General features: G+C 34.5%; 1 protein-coding gene across 4 annotated transcripts in view; it reads right to left on the bottom strand.

Annotated features, from left to right (window-relative positions):
• HMCN1 (hemicentin 1) overlaps window positions 1–22639 on the bottom strand; it is a 458239-nt gene that overhangs the window by 162273 nt on the left and 273327 nt on the right. For all 4 annotated transcript variants that reach the window (XM_072830872.1, XM_072830871.1, XM_072830875.1 and 1 more), the window contains 6 exons: window positions 21032–21310; window positions 20250–20531; window positions 19424–19532; window positions 18299–18468; window positions 16781–16935; window positions 7885–8008 (listed from right to left, as the gene is read on the bottom strand). In XM_072830872.1, the coding sequence (XP_072686973.1) occupies window positions 7885–8008; window positions 16781–16935; window positions 18299–18468; window positions 19424–19532; window positions 20250–20531; window positions 21032–21310 (1119 nt within the window). The remainder of the gene's footprint in view (window positions 1–7884; window positions 8009–16780; window positions 16936–18298; window positions 18469–19423; window positions 19533–20249; window positions 20532–21031; window positions 21311–22639) is intronic.

Raw genomic sequence — 22639 nt, forward strand, 5'->3', positions numbered from 1 at the left:
TAAAGAGCACTAGTAGAAGTAACTAATAGTAAAGACAGTAAAACTGTAAAACTGTATATTTAAAGCATAACTTTTTTCTCCCTTCTGATTTAAAAGACAGCAGCATAAATCAATAATTACAAGTCAATATTGATGGGATCATGATGAATAATGGTTTAAAATAAATTTTTAAAATATAGTAGCATAAACAAGAGAAATAAAATGGTACACAAGAAAATAGCAATTCAATATAAAAAGGCAGTAATGGAGAAACATAAAAACCAAAATGACATAATACATATAAAAAGCACATAGCATGGTAGACCATAAACTCTATCATGTCAGTAATTACATTAAATGTAAATGGATTAAACACTACTCAAAGGCACAGAGTAACAGAATGGATTTAAAAAATAAAAAATAAAAACATGACTCAATCATATGTTGTCTACAAGAGACACACTTCAGAGTCCAAGATACGAATAGGTTGAAAGTGAAAGGTTGCAAAAAGATATACTATACAAATGGTAACCAAACAAAAAACAGAGGCTATACTAACATCAAACAAAGTAGGCTTTAAAACAAAATTAGCAACAAAATGGGGCAATTTTAAAGGACACTGTCAACACATAAAAAGATATAACAATTATAACATTTACATAACAACAGAGGTCTCAAGGTACACAGAACAAAAACAGACAGAATCAAAAGGAGAAATAGGTAATTCAACAATAACAGCTGAAGACATTAATATTTCAGTTTCAGTAATGGGTAGAACAACTAAACAAAATCAAAGAGAAAACAGAAGACTTGAGCAACAGTATAAACCACAAATACACATAGAACACTCCATCCAACAACAGCAGAATACACATTCTTCTCAAATGCACATGTAACATTCTCAAGGACAGACTATAAGATAGGCAAAAAACAAGTCTCAATATATTTAAAAATATTAAAATCATACAAAGCATGTTCTCTTACCACAATGGAATAAATTATGAATCAATGATATGAGAAGATTTGGGAAATTAAGTAACACACTCTTAAGTAAACAAGTGGTCAATAAATCATATGAGATATTAGATAATACCCTGAGATAAATTAAAATAAACAGACAACATACCAAAACTTATGGGGTACACATAAAGCAATGCTTAGAGTAAAATGTAGGCTATAAACAACTATATTCAAAATAAATCTCAAATCAATAATCTAACCTTTCAATTTAAGAAGCCAGAAAAAAGAAAAGTAAATCCAAAACAAGCAAAAGAAGATAATAAACATTAGAGCATAAATTAATAAAATAGACAATAGAAAAATGAAAATAAAAAAGACTAAAACCTGATATTTTGTAAAGGTAAACAAGGGCAAAATTTTATTATTTATTTATTTATTTATTTATTTATTTATTTTTTTAAGGGCAAAATTTTAGATAGACCAACCAAGACATAACAAAAGAGAGAAGACCAAATTACTACAATTTGAAATGAAATTCAACCTTGTAGAATTAAAAAGGACAATGAAGGAATATAATAAATGTGTGCCCACAAATTAGAAAATCTAGATGAAATAGATGATTTCTACAAAGTCATAAACTACTGAAACTGACTCAAGAAAAAATAGAATATCTGAATAGATGGATAAAAATTTAAAAATTATATCAGTAATAAAAAACATCCCACAAAGAAAACGCTAGGCCCAAGTGGCTTTACTGGGAATTCTATGAAACATTTAAGAAAAATTAATGCGAATCCTTCACAAACCTCCTCCCAATAAAGCAGGGAACTTTTCAAATCATTCTAAGAAGCCAGTTGTACTATGATAAGAAAATGAGACAGAGACAGCCAATAAAAAAGTACACTACAGATCAAATTCCCTTATGAAGACAGATACAAAAATAATCAACAAAATACTAATAAGTGAATCCATCAACATATCAAGCAAATTAAGCACCATGACCAAGAGGGTCTAGTTCTAGGAGGGCATGGGTGGCTTAATATATGAAAATAAATCAGTGTAACCAAGACAGTGTGGTACTCAAAAATTAACATGAAATGGATTAAAGCCTTAAATGTAAGACTTGAGACCACAAAAACTCCTAGAAGAAAACATAAGGGGAAAGATACTTAACATTATTTTTAGCAATAATATTTTGGGATATGACACTAAAGTCACAACAAAAGCAAAATAAACAAGTGGGACTACAGCAAACTAAAAAACTTCTGTACAGCAAAGAAAACAATTGACAATGAAAATGGCAATGCACTAAATGGAAGAAAAAATTTGCAAACCATATATCTGAAAAAGGATTAATATTTGAAATACATAAGAGACTTAACACAACTCAATAGTAAGAAAACAAATCAAGTAATGGGTAAAGGACATGAATAGAAATATTTCCAAAAAAAGACTAAGAAGTGACCAACAGGTTCATGAAAAGGTGCTCAACACAACCTATCATCACAGAAATGCAAATCAAACCCACAATGAAATATGACCTCACGTGTTAGAATGATTATTATAAGAAACATAAGAGAAAATGAGTGTTGGTGAGGATGCAGAAAAAAAGGAACCTTTGTACATTCTTGGTAAGAATGTAAATTGGTAGAGCCATTATGGAAAACAGTATGGAGGCTCCTCAAAAAATTACAAATAGAATTATCGTATGATCCAGCAATCCCACTTCTGGGTATATAATTAAAGGAAATGAAATAGCATCTCAAAGACATTTATCTCAAAGACACATATGCCCTCCAGTGTTCACTACAGCATTATTCACAATAGCCAAGATATGGAAAAAATCTAAGTGTCTAATAACAGATGAATGGATAAAGAAGATGTGATATATATATCTTCTAGCATTTAAAAGAATCATCGTGCAATTTTGAATTTAGGTAAGCACTGTTTTAGACAGTAACATTAGTAAGGTAACAATATCTTATGTTAATAATAAATGTCTGCATACTCCAAGCAAGAGGTTGAATTCCATTCAACTTGTTGATTTTTTCCTCTGTTGTCCTTCTTCCAAAAGCTGCATGTGGATTACCATGCCAATACCACAATACCTACTACTGAACATATCATGGGCTAGACTTTACCTATGAATTTTTTTTTTTTACCTATGAATTTAATTACTCACAGGTATGAACTGACTTTTTCAAATCCTGGTTAAATCTGATTGAATATATAACTGATTTAAAAGTGAGTTAATCCTACCCAACCACCAAAATTAAGATATAGTGAGTAATAAATTTATTTATACTAAGATAATACTAGAGTTCTGAACTGAAGTGATCCATTAAAAAAAAAAAAGAAAAGAAAAAAGAAAAAAAATTTCCCTGCAATATTCCCAAGTCTCCTTTAGGTCACAAGTGAGCTATTAAGCAAAATACAGAACCTTTTAAGTGGGTGTTGGAAGATGTTAGCCAAGCGAATACGTTAAAATAATTAAAATTAAACTAAGGGGCACTCTACTAATGTTTTTATCAGACAACTAATACAGACCCAAGATGGTTCCTGGCCAACAGTAAAGGCACCAAAACTTCAGATATATTTGTTAAAAGGTTGGTGCTGTGAGAAGGGCCAAAAGCCAATGCATTTGGCCAAAACAGTTGTTAAGCTACCATTTACAGATGATAACTAGGAAATCAGGCACCAGGCTAAGCTTGTAGTTGTAAGCATGTATAGTCTTTCATTCAATCCTTACAACCCTCTGATTATAGTAGTTATAATTATCCTTCCCATTTTATAGATGAGAAAACATATTTAAAGAGTTAACCTCTATGCCTGTTGTCCTCATGATATTACTTGGCAGTATAGGGACACAAATTCAAAGTCCATGCTTTTAACCACAATATGCCACTTCTGGGTGCTTCACCTTGATTAATCTTTCCTGGGATATAATTAAGTGCAGATGTAATGAATGCTTGAGCCATTAGGCCCCAAGTAATCATCTGTTTGTGGAAACATCTGTCTCACTTGGCAAATATCTGAGGTTTAGATAAAATTTCATAGTTTGTTCTAGAGAATTAGAACTTTCAGAATTATGAAACTTTGATGATCAAAAAGGACCACCTACTGAGAGACTCTGCCTTCTCTAATGGACAGAACTCCACCTAAGAAATGTAGGGGATCACAAGAATGTCCCTCTCCTCATGATCATGACTTAGTCTTCTATGTCTTCCAGGAGCCAAACCACCCTTACTTCACCTTTTTGAAAACACTTTTTTCCATGCTTGAAAAGAATGGAAGCATCTACAGTCTTTATTATAAGAAAGGAAAATATTAAACAATTATAAAGCTGAACTTTTAGGATTTAATATATTTGGAGAACAATTACAGTAAATACTCATTTGCTGAATATGTCACCCCCCCCCAAAAAAAGAATACGTCACCCCATCAACAGAGACTGGGATTAAAACAAATACTCAAATAGAAAGCAATTATAAGATTGGTTAAATAAATTAATAAAGAAACTAAATTAAATGATAGCTGCTTTTCTATAGATTTTTCAATGTCCCTCTTAAAATATAGCACCAGGACTTGATACAATACTTCAGAAGCATTCAGAGAGCAAAAATATAATAGGGCTAATTCCTTTCTCGTTGTTTGTACTGTAAGTTTCTATTACTGACTTCTAAGATTAATTAGCTTTATTATGAAATTGAATGATTGTATCTATAGTAATTACAAAAAACCATTGACATCTCCAGTATTTCAATGTGTGGTGTCTTTAACCCACTCTTCTCCAACCCTACTCTTATGTAGTTTTTCACATCAGATTAACTTGCCTTTTTTTTTTTAAATTTTTATTTATTTATGATAGTCACAGAGAGAGAGAGGCAGAGACACAGGCAGAGGGAGAAGCAGGCTCCATGCACCGGGAGCCCGAGGTGGGATTCGATCCCGGGTCTCCAGGATCGCGCCCTGGGCCAAAGGCAGGCGCCAAACCGCTGCGCCACCCAGGGATCCCTTAACTTGCCATTTTAACTTCTGAATTCTTTTTGAAATCTATGATCAACTAATACTTAGACATTCCTGTATTTTTTGTTAACATCTCCAATTCTCACTAAAATTATTAATACAAGTATTGAAGGGGACAGAAGCTAGTTGGGAGCCATTTGCATCCAATGTGACACACTGCTTGTCAGGAGGGCCAAGATGATAAGTCAGCTTTCTGTCCAGATTCTTGTATAGTAGCCAACCACTTCCCTTCAGGTTGATCATACTCAGTATTAGAAGTTCACTTTATCATTTCTTCTCCTTTCAAACTGATGAACTATTATCTGGACAAGTCAATGTCATATTAAAGAAAACATTTTCAGATACTATAATGTATATTGTCTTTGTTCCATTTGTGATTTGTATCAAGGAGACTGTTTTATATTCTCCATCCAATTTGGTAGCATTTAATAAATCCTTACAATGACTAACCTTCTATTTCTTTTCACATAAACTCAGATGTCTTCCAGCTTGTTGCCTCTTTCTCTGATGATTTTTCTTGTACATGTGTACCTTAATTGTGATCCCTGCTAACATATATTTTGTTACCATATTCAGACAGTGGGTTCATAGGCTTATGTTTTCTTAGGTATCAACTCTGTTTTTTGTTTCTGTTGTTGCTTTGTATTTGATGAGATCCTTGATTTCTTTTATGAACTCTGGTTTTCAATCATTCTTGACTACATTAGTTTCTAAGCCAGTTTTTAGAGTCTGGGCCAATGTTTCTCTGAGTAATGACATACAGACCACTTGCATCAGAGATGCTGTTTCAGATCTGGAACTGTGCCCAGGAAGCTATATTTTTAATATGTAATAGATATAATTTTTATGAACACTGAAATTTGGGAGCCCCAAATACTGAAGTTTGTTTGGTTCTTCCCAGCTCCAGAGACAGATACTCTGTTTTCAGTATACAGTCTTCATTTAATATTTTAATTCAGTTTAGAGAACAAAAACACTCTTCCTTTTTTGATAACACCTGAAAGTGGGAAATGTTTTGCTTCTAATATCTTAAAACCTCAAAAGCACTCTGCAAATCAGATACTCAAAGAAATTAAATGGTTTGTTCATGGTTACACAGATAGTGGTTAAAAAGGATTTCAACCACAATGGGTCTGACTCTGGTGCCTGTGATGACTGCAGCATATCCTGCTCTCCTACTCAGCTGTTTCCTATTAGCCAACAATGGAGACTAGATAAAGACTGAAATTATTGGAGGGGAGAAGAGAAATAGCCTGTACAAGGAGAGAAGGAGCCTCAGGGAAAGGAGAGGAAGCCCCTCCATAGCACACTCTTAGATGGAAGTGAAGATCTCAAAATGTGCTGGAGATAGCTGCCAAGGAGCACTAGGGAGAGAAAGAAGGCCTTATAAAGAACAAGGTAAATTCAAGGCAACATAAGAGACAGCAGGGTCAATTTCAGGCAAAGCAATTTCAAGATAGTTATAATCAGATACTGGTCTTTAAGTTAATTACTAAATGAAAAAATAAAAGTTCTCTTGAGGAATATGCTTTGTGTGTATGACATCCTTAAATTAGGTGTACACATTTGGGGAAAGGGGGGAAATAAATGGTTTTATTAAAAACATTTAGGGGGGTGCCTGGGCGGCTCAGCCAGTTAAACATCTCCTTTGGCCCAGGTCATGATCTCAGGGTCCTGGGATAGAGTCCCAAGTCGGGTTCCTGCCCCGTGGGGAATTTCCTTTTCCCTCTCCCTCTGCCTCTGCCTCTCCCCTCCTTGTGTTCTCTTTCTCACCCTCAAATAAATAAATACCATCTTTAAAAAAAATAAAAAAATAAAAAAAACATTTAAGGACATGATGATCTGAATCTTTTAACTAGTTGATTTAAATATAAAATAGGGATGCCTGGATGGCTTAGCGGTTAAGCATCTGCCTTTGGCTCAGGGCGTGATCCTGGAGTTCCGGGATTGAGTCCCACATCAGGCTCCCTGCATGGAGCCTGCTTCTCCCCCTGCCTGTGTCTCTTCTCTCTCTCTGTGTCTCTCATGAATAAATAACTAAAATCATTATAAAAAATATTTAAAGAAGTAGACTAAATTTAATGTCCAATTTAATTTTTTTCATTCACTTACTATTTACTTTTTCATTTGTTAATATTTATTGATTGCCTACTGACAATATAACTGGAATCAAGCTAGATGCTTGGGCATCCTTCTAGGTTAAATTGTGCAGTAAATGTAGAGTATATGAATGAATGAATCAATGAAGAATGAATGAATGAAGGATTTAACAAGCAATCACAAGGATTAGAAAAAACCAATAAGGTATAAAAATCTAGGATAGCTCTCTGCAAATATATTTGGCTGAACTAGGAAAGTCCAAGCTTAGAATTCTTGACTCTTCCTGATGAGACTCCAGAGATCTGAAGTCTCACATTCAAGGTCAAATAGTCTTTTCAGCTTACTATAAGCTAGAATATTCATGAGATATCCATGGCCACCCAGACTTTTGATTAAAGCACATGAGAGAAGATCCTGAGACAAGGATAGTTTCTACTTAGAAAATCCCTCTTACAAGCAAGAAAGAAAAATCACAGAAAATGTTAAGGAACAATGCTGCAACTCTATCTTTACAACAAAAGTTATCTGTACAAAGTTATTAGTTAACAGAATTCAAATCATTAAAAGCACAGGGAGGTATGTTTATTTATTTATGAGCTCTAGCACATTCTATTTGACAACCTGAATATCGTAACAGATATCTTGACAAACTATCTTAATATGAACAATTATAATTATGATAATGTAAGAAAAAACTTTTTTCAAACAGACAAAAATAAATACCTATTTCTTTTATACTGTAATTCAATAAAATGAGCCATCATGTTAAAAAAAAAGCCACAGAAATATTCTGTTGTTAAGACATGGGAATGACATTACCATGCACATGTAGCTGAAGGTGCTGCCGTGTTTCTCCCGCCGCATTGGTCGCCACACATGTGTATCTTCCAGCATCTTCCATCAGGGCTTTAGCAATTTGTAAAACTCGACCAGAAGACTGTATCTAATTGGGACCAGAAAGCATAGCAGCATTTTGTATTTTACACTGGACTTGAAGATAATTGCTGAGATAGAGAAACTCATTTAAATTTATACTATATAATTATATTTTTATGTCAGTATCTTAATCATCTCGATAGATTAGAACCAGATCACTTCATTGTGCAAAAAAAGACTGATGTGACTGAAAACCTTTTCTTATTCATTGGAAAACACAATTTAAAATAACCTAAGGCCAACCTGCTGGTACAGTCATAAAACATCACTGAATGAGACTTTAGCACTGCCCTATGAGATATGTGATGAAAATTTAAGCTACTTAAAGAAAAACATGGTCACATTTATATAACACTTCATAAATAGTTTTAAAAAACAATCTTCATTGATCAAATGATCACAGGGGCCAGAAAACAATAAAAATTATAAATAGGAGTAATGGAAATGCAGATAAATTTCTTCCTGACTGTCCTCATTTCTCTCTTAAACTTATTGCAACTAGCCTCTACCATTTTGGACCTAGCAGTCAGTGGTTATTCTTTGAAACCAATTATTCAGAGATTACCTGTAACCTTTAAACATGGTATCCAGCAGCTTATGTAGTAAACTCATACTCTCTTTCACCATCTACAGCATTTGACATTATGGCCACCTACTCCATAATCACTCTACTCTCTGGGTGCTGAAGATACAAAAATGTCCTCAGTTCCCAATCTCTGACTTTCTTAGAAGATTACAGAATCAGCTTCCTCCTGTCCCATAAACATAAAACTCAGCTTCCTGATAGTTTTCATCCAAATTCATGGCTTCAGTGAAGAATCCTGTGTAGACTCCAAAATTTATAGCACTGGCCTCAATTTCTCTCCCGAGCTCCACACTAGCTGTTCCAGCTATCTGCTGGGCCAGTTAGCACATGAAATTTAACACATCCAAAACAAAGCTTATAACTGTTTCCTTGTATCTCCAGGGCTACTTTTCATTGCATGTTTCCAATCTTGTTTAATGGCACTACTCTTCTCCAAGTCATCTTGATTTCAGAGCCCATTCTGACTCTCCTATTAATTATACTACTCTAGGTTTTTCAGATCCTCTACTTTCCATTCTCACAACCACTGTGGGATTATAATAGTTTCTTAATTTATATTCCAGTGTCTCCAACCTCCCAAACTATTAATCTATCTTATATACTACTGCCAGAATAATTTGTCTAAAATGCAAATTTGATCCTTTTACCAGTTCCCCTTCAAAGCTCACTCACAGCTTCCCACTTTGCCCAGAATGAAACCTGAACTTAGCATAGCCCTCCAGGCTTACCACATTCTGACCCCAAATGATCTACTCTCCATATACTCCCAAATAAACTCCCACTTGACCTATTCTCCAGCCACATTGTACTAAACTCATTAAGTAGCACATTCGTACATTAATATTCACTTCTAGACTGCTGCACGTGTACTTTAAATGCCATAATTTTTTAAGACTCTGAACTAGGACAGTTCTCTCTTCTATTTTTTCCTACTCTTTACTCTCCCCTTAGATTAACTCATTTATGTATATGGTTTCAAATATCATCTATGTGTCAGTATCTCTAGCCAGAGCTCCCCTTTGAGCTCCAGGAGCATATATTCCATGGTCTACCCAATCTTTACTTAATTTCAAAGCCAACTTAACCTCCAAAAGTCTAAATCCAGTATTAAATCCAGTATTTTCCCCTCAATGGGTTGTCCTGCAAAGTCTCCCATCTCACTGGATGGCGTCATATTATATGCATTTGTGTAAGTTAGATTCCCCAAGTTTTGCTTGTGATATCCCGCTCCCTCAAATTTCATATCTAATTTATCATTGAGTCCTAATGACTGAAACAATAATTCTCAAATATGCCCATATATTCTCATCCTCATGGCCAGAATGCAAGTTCAAATTTCAATATTCTTTCTCTCCTAGATGAATAATCCTAATTGATTTCCACACATCTACACTTTATCTTTTTCAATTTATTTTTGGAGGTAAAATTGGCATATATTAGTTTCAAGTGTACAACATAATTCAATATTTGTACACTCTGCAAAGTGATCATCACAAGTCTAGTTATCATATAAAGTTACAAATTTTTTTCCTCGTGATGAGAACCTTTAAGATTTACTCTCTTGTTAACTTTGAACTGTGCAATACAATGTTATTGAATAAAGCCACTACACTGTAATTACATCCCCATGATTTATTTATTTAATATCTGGGAGTTAATACCTCTTGACCATCTTCACCTATTTTGCCCAGCTGTCAACCCCTTTCCCCTCTGGCAACCACCAATCTGTTCCATGTGTATCTATGAGTTTTGTTTCTTTTGTTTTTTAGATTCTATATAGAAGTGAAATCACATTGCATTTATCTGTATGACTTATTTCAATTGGCCTAATGTTACAAAGGGCAAGACTTCATTCTCTTTTTTATGATTTAGTAGTATTCCACTTTGTGTGTATATCACATCTTCTTTATTCATTCATCTACTGATGAACAGTTTTGTTGTTTCAATATCTGACCATTATAAATAATGCTGCAATGAACATGTTTGTGCACAGATCTTTTCGAGTTAGTGTTTTCAAGTCCTTTGCATAAATACCCCGAAATGGAATTGCTAAATCATACGGTGCCTCTGATTTTTATTTTTTGAGGAATCTCCATACTGTTTTCCATAGTGGTTGCACTAGTGTATATTTCCACCAACAGAACACAAGTGTTCTCTTTTCTCCACATCCTCATCAACACTTGTTATTTCATATCTTTTTGATAATAGACTTCAAACAGGTGTGACGTGATACCTTGTGATTTTGATATGCATTTTGCTAATAGTTATTGATATTTAAATATTAAATATTTTTCCATGTGCCTATTGAACATCATCTATATGTCTTTGAAAAATGTCTAGTTATATCTTGTGCCTATTTAAAAAATCAGATTGCTTGTTTCTTGCTATTGAGTTGAGCTCTTTATATACTTTGGATATTAACCCCTCATATGATATATGATTTACAATTTTTTCCCTCATTTAATAGGTTGCCTTTTTATTTTATTGGTTGTTTCCCTTCCCATGTAGAAACTTTTTGGACTGATTTAGTCCCACTTATTTTTGTCTTTGTTGCCTTTGATTTGGGAGTCAGATCTAAAAAAATCAATGCCAATGTTATCAGAAAGCTTACTATGTTTTCTTCTAAGGAGTTTGTAGTTTCAGGTTCTATATTCAAGTCTTTAATCTATTTTGAGCTGATTTCTGCATATGGTTTAAGATAGTGTTCTGGTTGGGACACCTGGGTGGCTCAGTGGTTGAGGGTCTGCCTTTGGCTCAGGGCATGATCCTGGAGTCCCAGGATTGAGCCTTGCATGGGCTCTCTGCATGGAACTTGCTTCTCCCTCTTCCTATGTCTCTGCCTCTCTCCTTATGTCGCTCATGAATAAATAAATAAATAAATAAATAAATAAATTCTTAAAAAAATAGTGTTCTGGTTTATTATTTTGCATGTGACTGTCCAATATTTCCAACGTCATTTAAGAGAGCATCCTTTCTCCGTTGTATATTCTTGCCTTCTTTGTCATAAATTAGTTAACCAGGGATCCCTGGGTGGCTCAGCAGTTTAGCGCCTGTCTTTGGCCCAGGGCGTGGTCCTGGAGTCTCAGGATCGAGTCTCACGTCGGGCTCCCTGCACGGAGCCTGCTTCTCCCTCTGCCTATGTCTCTGCCTCTGTGTGTGTGTGTGTCTCTCATGAATAAATAAATAAAATATTTTAAAAATTAATTAACCATATGTGTTTAGGTTTATTTCTGGGCTCTCTATTCCATTCCATTGATCTGTTTTTATGCCAATACCAAACTGTTTTTGATTACTGCAGCTTAGTAGTACAGTATGAAAACAGTATGATGCCTCCAGATTTTTCCTTCTCAAAACTGCTTTGGCTACTTGGGGTCTTTTGCGGTTCCACACAAATTTTAGGATTGTTTGTTCTATTTCTGTGGAAAATGCCATTCAAATTTTGATAGGAATTGCATTGAACCTATAGACTGCTTTGGGTAATAGGAACATATAGCAAGATTAATTCTTCCAATTCATGGGCATGGGATACCTTTCCATTTATTTGTGTCTCCTTCAATTTTTTTCATCACTGTCATATTTTCTAGTGCCCAAGACTTTCACTTACTTACACCTCCTTGGCTAAATTTCTTTAATGCAATTTTAAATGGGATTGTTTTCTTTTTGGGGGTGGGGGAGATTTTTTTCTCTTTCTGATAGTTTGTTAGTGTATAGAAATGCAACCAATTTTTGTATATTGGTTTTGTACCCTGCAACTTTACTGACTTCATTTATTAGTTCTACAATTTTTCATGAAGTCTATAGGACTTTTAAAAAAGATTTTATTTATTTATCCATGAGAGACACACAGAGAGAGGCAGAGACATAGGCAGAGGGAGAAGCAGGCTCCCCACCGGAAGCCCAATGTGGGACTTGATTCTGGGACCCAGGATCATGTCCTGGGTCAAAGGCAGACGCTCAACCACTGAGCCAGCTTGTGTCCCAGGATATTTTAATATATAAAATCATATTGTCTGCAAATAATGACAGCTTTACATTTTCCTTTTCAATTTGGATGCCTTCATTTCTTTTTCTTGCCTAATTGCTCTCAATAGGACTTCCAATACCATGTTCCATAAAAGTGGTGAGAGTGGGAATATTTGTCTTGCTTTTGATCTTAGAGAAAAAGTGTTCAGCTTTTCACCACTGAATATGAGATTATCTGTGAGCTTGTGATATATGGCCTTAATTATGTTGAGGTATGTTTCATCTATACCCACTTTGTTGAGGATTTTTACCATAAATGGATGTTGACTTTTGTCAAATGTATTTTCTCTTGAGATGATATTATTTTTATTTTTATCCTTCATTTCATTAATATGGTGTATTACGTTGGTTGATTCGTGAATATGGAAACATCCTTACATCCCTGGAGTAAATTCCACTTAATCATGGTGTATGATCTTTTTAATGTATTGGTAAATTTGGTTTGCTAATGTTTTGTTGAGGATTTTGTATCTATGTTCATCAGGGATATTGGCTCAAAATTCTGTTGTTGTTGGTTTGTTTTTTGTGATGTCCTTGTCTAGTTTCAGTATCTGGGTAATGCTGGCCTTGAAAAATAAATTTGGAAATGTTCCCTCTTCTTCGAGTTTTTGGAAGAGTTAGAGGATAGGTGCTAAATCTTCCTTTTTTTTAAGATTTTATTTATTCATTCCTGGAAGACACACACACAGAGAGGCAGAGACTCAGGCAGAGAGAGAAGCAGGCTCCATGCAGGAAGCCTGATGTGGGACCTGATTCTGGGACTCCAGGATCACACCCTGAGCCAAAGGCAGATACTCAACTGCTGAGCCACTCAGGCGTCCCTAAATCTTCTTTGAATGTGTGCTAGAATTTACCAGTGAAGCCATCTGGTTCTAGACTTTTTTTTGTTGGTAATTTTTTTGATTATTAATTTACTCTAGTAATTGGTCTATTCAGTTTTTCTATTCATGATTTATTCTTCGAAGATTGTATGCTTCTAGGAATTTATTTTTTCCTTATAGGTTCTCTAATTTGTTGGTAAATATCTGTTTATAGTAGCTTCTTATGATCTTTTGTATTTCTGTGGTATCAGTTGTAACCTCTATTTCTGATTTTATTTATTTGATCCATTTCTGTATTGTTTTTGGTGAGTCTAGCTAGCTAAGTTTTGTCAGTTTTGCTTGTCTTTTCAAAGAACCATCTTTCAGTTACATTAATCTTTCCTTTTTTTTAAAGTCCCTATTTCACTTATTTCTGCTTTGATCTTTATTATTTACTTGCTTTTCCTAAATTTAGACTTTGTTCTTTTTCTAGTTTCTTTAGGTGAAAAGTTAGATTTCTTATTAGAAAATTTTCTTGTTTCTTGAGCTAAGTCTATATCTCAATGCACTTCCCTCTTAGAATGACTTTTGCTGCAATCTATAGATTTTGGTATGTTGTATTTCCATTTTAATTTTCTTAGTTATTTTACTTTTTTATTTCCCTTTTGATTTATTTGTTGATGGACTTATTGTTCATTAACATGTTTAATTAATATTCATATATTTGTTATTTTTTCAGTATTATTCTTGTAATTATTTTTCTAGTTTCACAGGATAGTGGTCAGAAAATATTCTTGATATGATTTTAATCTTCTTAAATTTATCGACACTTGTTTTGTGGCCTAACATGTGATCTATCCTGGAGAATGTTTCACATGCATATAAGAAGAATGTGTATTCTGCTGCTTTGGGATAGAATATTCTGCACATATTTATTAAGTAGATCTGATCTAACATGTTGTTTCATACTGATATTTCTTTATTGACTTTCTGTCTGGGTGATCAATTCATTGATGTAAGTGGGATATTGAAGTCCCTCTCTATTATTGTATTGCTGTTAATCTCTGTAGGTCCTTTAATACTTCCTTTGTATATTTTTTGTGCTTCTATGTGGGGTGCATATATATTTATAAATGTTATATATTCTTCCTGTATCATTATGCAATGGCTTTTATCATTATATAATGTCCTTCTTGATCTTTTATTATAGCCTTTGTTTCAAAATCTATTTTGTCTGATACAAGTATAACTTCACCAGCTTTCTTATTGTTTCCATTTTCATGGAATATATTTTACCACCCCTTCACTTTCAGTGTCTATGTGTCCTTACATCTGAATTGAGTCTCTTATAGGCAGCATACAGATGAATCTTGTTTTGCTTGCTTTATTCATTTAGCTACTGTACATTTTCGATTAGAGAATTTGGTCCAATTATCTAAAGTAATTATTGAATAGGCAATATAATCAATGGTATTTAATAGCATTGTATGGTGACAGATGATAGCTACACTTGTGATGAGGGTAGCATAATGCACAGAGGTTTTGAATCACTATAATCATGACATAGTTGTATACCTGAAACTAAAGTAACATTGTATATCAACTACAACAGAAAGATTATTTTTTTAAAAATATGAAAGCAATGTTCCCCCCATCCCTAATAAATTTTGGATAAGTGTATGCTTATTGCCAAACTGTTAAATGTTTTCTGACTGTTTTTGTAGTTTCTCTCTATTCCTTTCCTCTTGTCTTGCTTTCTTCCCTAATGGTTTGATGACTTTCTTTAGTGTTATATTTAGATTACTTTCTCATTATCTTCTGTGTATCTACTATATGTATATCAAGAAAAAAAAATATATATACACACACACACACTTATGTACATATGCACACACACATAAAACAGTCTATAATGACAGTCTATTTTAAATTGATAGCAACTTAAGTTTGAATGCATTCCAAACCTCTACATTTTTACTCCCCACAATGTTTTATATTTTTGATGTCACATTTTACATTCTTTTACTTTGTGTGTCCCTTAACTATTTATTGTGGTTATAGCTAATTTTACTACTTTTGATTTTTGTCTTCATGCTGGCTTTATAAGTAATTAACCCACTACCTTTACTACATATTTATTTACCTTTATTAGAGATTTACTTTTATTAGTGACAATTTTACTTACATATGTTTTCTTATTACTAGTTAGTGCCTTTTTTTCCACCTTAAAGAAGTCCCTTTAACATTTTTTGTAGGGCCAGTTTCGTGATGATAAATTCTATTACCTCTTGTTTATCTAAAAATCTCTTTATTCTTCTTCAATTCTGAACAATAATCTTGCCAGGTAGTGTATTCGTGGTTGGGAGTTTTGTTGTTTTCTTTTTCTTTCAGCTCTTAAAATATATCATGTCACTCTTCCGGCTTGCAAGGTTTCTGCTGAAAAATCAGCTGACAGTCTTATGAGAGCGGGGTTCCCTTGCACCTAGTAAATGGCTTTTCTCTTGCTGCTTTTAAGATATTCTTATCTTTAACTTTTTACATTTTAATGATAACGTCTCTTCCTGTGATCTCTTTGGGTTCATCTTATTTTGAATCCTCTCTGTTTCTTGGACCTGGTGTGTTTCCTTCCCCAGTTTAGGGAGGTTTTCAGCCATTATTTCTTGAAATGTGTTTTCTGCCCCTTTCTGTTTCTCTTCCCCTTCTGGAATCCATATAATGTGAATGTTATTCTACTTGATGCTGCCCCATAGGTTCCTGAAGCTTTTTTTTTTTTTTTTCCAGAATTCTTTTTTCTTTTTGCTGCTCTCTTTGGGTGAGTTCCACTGCTCTGTCTTCCAGGTCACTGGTCTAACCTTCTGCTTCATCTAATCAGCTGTTGAACCCCCTAGTGTATTCTTTCAGTTTATTTATTGTATTCTTCAGCTTTGTGACTTCTGTTTGGTACTTTCTTATATTTTCTATCTTTTGTTGCATTTCTGTGTTCACCCCTTTTTCTCCTGAATTCAGTTAGCATTTTTATGACCATTATTTGAACTCTTTATCAGGTAGATTACTTATCTCCATTTCATTAAGGTCAGTTTTCTGAGGCTTTCAATAGTTAAAATAGGCATTAATCAAAGTAATAAAAATACCAACCAATACGTTAAAATCATTATCATTGTTAATATTATTAGTATTTAATTAATTCTATTCTTCAAATCAAAATATTAAATTAAATTCTAAAAAAACTGTAAGGGAAACACAAACTGTTTTAATAACTTTCTGTAAAATGTGTCCAACAGGAAAATCTACAATTAGGAAAGAAGAATTGATAGCTCTGGGAAGATCTTTATAGATTACACATTTGGGGCATGGTAATATTTATACTTACTTTAAGGTTTCCCTGGGCAGTGTTCACAGGTTGGCCATCTTTTAACCATGTAATAGATGGATTTGGAATACCATTGGCAATGCACTGCAAGGTGATAGGCTTATATATCACTATGGCTCTCTCAGAAGGGCCTGAGGATTTGATTGTTGGAGGAACTAGAGTTAAGAAATGAAGGAAGGAAAGCAGTAAGGGATGGTAGGACAGAGTAAGAGTGGGAGGGAACACAAATCATAATCAGTGAGATCAAATACTTAAAAATCTGGATGTAAGAACCTGAAACTTTAACATTTAGCAAAGGGAAAATTCCTATTTTAAGAAATAATGAAATAACTTTATCCCATGCATTTAATTTAGTTTTCAACAATTTTAGATGACTTATTTCCTAAGTATGGATCTCAAATTCTTTGAAGAACAAGATGTGGGGATCTCTGGGTGGCTCAGTGGTTTAGCTCCTGCCTTTGGCCCAGGGCATGATCTGGAGTCCCGGGATCGAGTCCCAATCGGGCTCCCTGCATGGAGCCTGCTTCTCCCTCTGCCTGTGTCTCTGCCTCTCTCTCTCTGTCTCTCATGAAAAAATAAATAAAATCTTTAAAAAAAAAAAAAGGACAACAAGATGTATTTATAGCAACATGTATGCTTGGCTTATACCTTTTGGTGTGTGTGTTTTTTTTTTTAATCTGTTATGATCCTCCTTTTCTCTAGAACTACTTCATTAAATCAGAGTGGGTTTCCTCTACCTATATTTATACTGTATGACTCTGACTCCAGCAGGGCTGAATGAATACAGAGTGGTAACTTGATCTAAACTGGGCCTGCCAGATTCCCTCCCTTAGGAATTGGAATTGAGACTGAGAGAGAGGGTTAGCTATATTTCATCACAGGACTAAAAAAGCAGGAAAAAATTCTGCATGGACAGAGGGGAAAATGTTGATGTTCATAGAAACCTCTGCTGGGGCTTCTAAATGGCTCCCAGCTTCTCACTGCAGTCCCTCCATTCCCAAGGTCTGCAGGCAAGTGAGACACATAATACCCTGGCAGAGTGTTGTCTCTATCATTACACTAATGGTTCTGATTCTTCTGGGCTAGTTCTTTGAATGTCCCAATGGGCCCTGGATCCTGCATAACATCCTTAGCCTCCATTTCTGGAAATGACTTTATTCACACTCCCTCCTGCTTTGGCTGAATCCTAGAGAGCCTACACGACCCCTTTCCTTGGAATTTGCTCCCTGCCTATTCTATCTTATTTGGTCTCACTCCTCAGACCCTGGCATTCTATGTAGAATACACTTTCTAATATTTGAATTGTTTATATTACTTCACACAGGCTTCTTTGTTAAGGCTCTGTGTTAGTAAAGTGCCTTAAGATTAATGTGCGATTTTAAAACTCAAATTCACAGCCTTTATATTGCTTTCCACAACTCAAGGTTTATCCAGATTCATGAGCTAATTTGAATTAAATAATGACCCAATGCATAAGTTAATTTTAAATGTAATACTCTTGTCCCTTCTGCAGCATACCATGAACAGTAACTTCAAATTCCTTCTTGCGGTCACCAGCAATGTTTGTCGCCACACAACGATAAAGGCCTGTATCTGAAACTTGAGCCTGGGCAATAACCAATTTGCGTCCATTTAGCAAAACCTTGAATCCATCCCTTTCATCAATTAGCTGGCCATCCTTTAGCCACCTACAGAAACAAGGTAAAAAGAAATCTGGAGATGTATTTTAAATAACTTAATTCCTAGAAGATACGTGTGTGTGTATATCTTGGAAGAACTAGATTTATCTATATATTAAATGTTTCTATACATACATAGATATGTAAATTCTTAATTGTATATTTGCCTAATTCCCTGTTGGTCCACACTGTAAAATGAACTATAATTAAGAAAAGAAAAAAGTAAAACTGGCCCAACACAAAAGTTGGCATATTGTTGGAACCCCAGTAGCTATGTGTTTTCCTCATTCTTGTATTAATGCTGAGGAAACAGAAGTGAAAGCCCCTAAATAGTATTCACTTCAAATGTTTAAGTAATATTAACCAGCAAAGTGAACATAGTCCTAAAGCATCTGTAAAATAAAATCTTCAAATCATATAGCCTTATATTTTTTCATTTATCAGGAGTTATCACTTCCCATTTTACTTCATAATCATATGTGAACATGTTTTATTCTCTTAGTTGACTGTTCCTTTGCATATCCTCTACCTTGGAAATGAAAGGTAAGTATTCATGAAATGCTTTGTGAATAAAGGAATGAAAAAAAAAAGAATTGGTGAACTTATATGCATGGTAACTTTCTCCATTTCCCTAATGTGTTCAGTACACTCCTTTTTATTTAGTCATTCATTAAACATTTCAGTGCCTCAAGAAGATCTGACAGGTACTGTTTAACAAATCTAGCTCTATGAACTGAAAATGTAATTTCTAGGCATAAGTGGAATTCCTTTAATTGAACAGGTTCAGGGGCTGTGTGATTATTAAGCAAAAGTTGCCTTGTATATCGAGTATGTCTTTTAAAAGAGGAACATAAACAAAATTATTTTATATGGCCACGTTTTAATGACATAGAACCTTTTTCAAGATAGTTCCAAAACACTCAAAGAAACGGGAGGTATTTAGAAGACATACCAAAACCCTTACATGATAGTTGGTGTGGGAGAGCCTGTCACTTGACAATCTAGCTCCAGTAAGTTATTAACCATCACAATGAAGTAAGATGTTTCATCTCCTCCTTCTATAGCTGGTGGCACTAGAAAACAACAGAGATGTAACATACCAAGAAATGTACACCAGGAAAAATACACCACCATTTTAAGTAATACTAAATTGCAGTTTAGAAGGCTGACAAGTATCATAAGAATTTGATATATGAAGGGGATTTGAAATGTAAAATATATTTTATCATACATACTTGCTAGAATCAAAGAATGTATTTGACATGCTGTGGATTTTTGTCAATCTAGCACTTTGGTGCTGCTGAGGCCATCTGAATATAAAGTTGGCTCATATTTTATGTTGCTTATTTTCATAATAAAAAATAGAAGGGAACCTCAAAAATTGGACCTCTGCTCAAAAAGTCTTCAATTTATAGTGAAATAGAGACTAAAGACATTGCAAGATTACTTCCCAAGGCCCAGAGACTAAGTTTCCTGTTGTCCATCATTGTTCTCATGACAGAGGACCATGTAATCACTCACTGCAATCAGACTTGTCATAGATATAAAATGCATCAATGTACTTAGAAATACAAAGTCTATCTATCAGAATCAGTGGAAGATTTATGTAAGCTCTTAGATCTTGGGATTCTAGTAATAAATCCACCAGTTAGTAATGTGCAGTCCAGAGTTGAACAGACAACTGAATCTTCTCTAAGATTGGTTTATTGTTCTACAACCAAAAAAGCATTTAATAAAATGGTCAGGTTTTGCTATGAACCTGGAATCCAGATTGTGGCATCTTTATTTACCTAAGACATCAACTTCGTATTTGATTTCCTTTTCTCCTGCCACACTGGTAGCCACACATACATACTGTCCCCGATCAGCTTCTAGGGCACTCATGATTTCTAATTTCTTCCCACCACCTTCTGTACGGATGTTGTCACTGGCTTTCACAGGTATGCCATCTTTCAACCAGGTCAGAACTGGAGGAGGGTTGCCAGTAGCTTTACACTCTAGTGTCAGCGAATGAGCAATAACAACTTGCTTATTCAGAGGTGCGCCCAAGTCACCTTCAATCATTGGAGGAACTAGGTAGAAAAAAGTAATAGTTCAGGCATCTTTGAAATCCTAATGAAATAAAAGGGATTTTTTTTTCATGTAGTTTGACCATAGAAACTACTTATATGTCTGACTCCTTCTAAGCATTAAGGGAAGAATTTCTTGGGCTAGCTGACATGCAACTATCCTAAATATTGTGGGATGCTTTGTACTGTGTCTGGTTTACAAATGGTAAATACTTATTTAGTCCTAACAGCTACTTTACCTTCTCCATCAAAACCAAATGGTCTAGACGTCTCATGTGCCATGGGGAAATGGTTGGGCAAATAAATGGACCACTTGTTGCTAACTGTAGCTTTAAAAATATTTTTTCTATATTTTTTCTAAATCATGGCACAACTCTTCCACTTCATATCCATGCATTTTGAAAATGATCAAACCTCCAGGGCTATGTCAGTAAATGAATTAGATGTTGGCATATTTAAAAACATAGAAAGGTATATGATTAAAGCACATATTTTTGCCTTACCATAGACATCCACTTGGAATGACTTTTCAGCAGTTCCAGCAACATTGGTTACACGACATGAATATGTTGCTGAATCAGAGACCTGTGCTCGAGGGATATGAAGAAATTGTCCTTTATCAACATAAAGTGCTTGTGAGCTGGATATGACTGGTTGGCCATCCTTATACCAAGTAACAGCAGGCATTGGCAGTCCTCGTGTTTCACATTCCAGTTTAATTATGCTGTTGATCAATGCCGATATCTCTGTGGTGACATTCCCTCCTTTAATACTAGGTGGAACTATAAAGGATTTCAGAACAGAAACAAGTCTTCTAAGCTTTAGTATCTGCATCAAACTCTTAAATTCTGTAGACACTTAATGAATTAAAGACCATTAGGAAGTCTATGATTTATCTACTGATAATAAGTTGCCTGTCTTTTCAGTCTTTATCACCTTCCCCTTGGGTGTCAGATTTCAGTAAAAACAAAGTCACAGTTTTAGTTTCAGGGGTTCATTTAAGTCCAATAGATCATATTACAGTAACTAAGAGAGTTATGTTTAACAAACAAAGCAAAACAAAATAAAACCCCACTTAAAGTTGATAGAATACATTTGAAATCAGGCCAAGGGAACAAAAATGTCAGATGTGGTAGATGATATGCCCTCTCCCTGCAAAATACTGTCTAAGTGCCTTCAGAACCAGCTACTGGAAATAGCTGTGGAATCTTTAACTTTTGCTTCTTACAGGTTTTTGTTTCCTTGTTGTTGGTCTTGGGTTTTGAGTTTTTGTTTGTTTGTTTTAGCTGCCAAGAGTTCATTCATTCAACTTTACTCATCTAATTGGCTACATGTGTATCTTCCATAATTCAGCAACCACATTCCTAGCCTCTCACACCACATGAACACTCTGCTGTTGGAAAAACAACTCAAGTGGTTCAATCCCTGCTACATCTTTTGACTGTGGTCATTCCAGGATTGTGCTACAATTGCTACAAGTTAAAAGAAGTCAAATGGCATGTACTTGAATTAGGAGTGCCTTAACATTATTTTCTTAAACTTTTGTTTTAGGAGAGAATCTATTATAGAATGTTTTTCTTATGGCTGGACTAGGGTTATTTGTTTTAGGAGGACAATCACAGAGGTGAAATAACCATCTCATCAGATCATATCAAAGGTACAAATTGTCAGCATGACTTATCACTGATGATATTAAGCTCAATAATCTGGTTGCAGTAGCTTTTGCTAGTTTCTCCACTGTAAAGTTGCTCTCCTTTCCCCCTTTTTGAGAAAGGAATCACTCTTATCAGCCCAGACATATGGGGTGAGGAGTCACATTTTACTTCTTGAGAGAATACCTACATAATTTATTTGGAATTATTCTATGTAATTTTGTTTCTCCTCCCCAAAGTATTCACTTATTCAACAATTTATTCATATCAGTATGAACTCAGGGAAACTTATTTTTATACTTTGGGTTATAATCTAATATTACATTATTTAATTTGTTGTTCAAATTGTTCCAGTTTTGACCATTGGAAACTATTTCATTTGGTTCCTATGTTCCTTTGACATATCCATGTCATTTTATTATTTTAATGCTTTCTTACTTTCTGGCTCTTCTACATGCT

Source organism: Canis lupus, chromosome 6 (genome assembly GCF_048164855.1).
Source record: "Canis lupus baileyi chromosome 6, mCanLup2.hap1, whole genome shotgun sequence".
Classification (NCBI taxonomy): domain Eukaryota; kingdom Metazoa; phylum Chordata; class Mammalia; order Carnivora; family Canidae; genus Canis; species Canis lupus.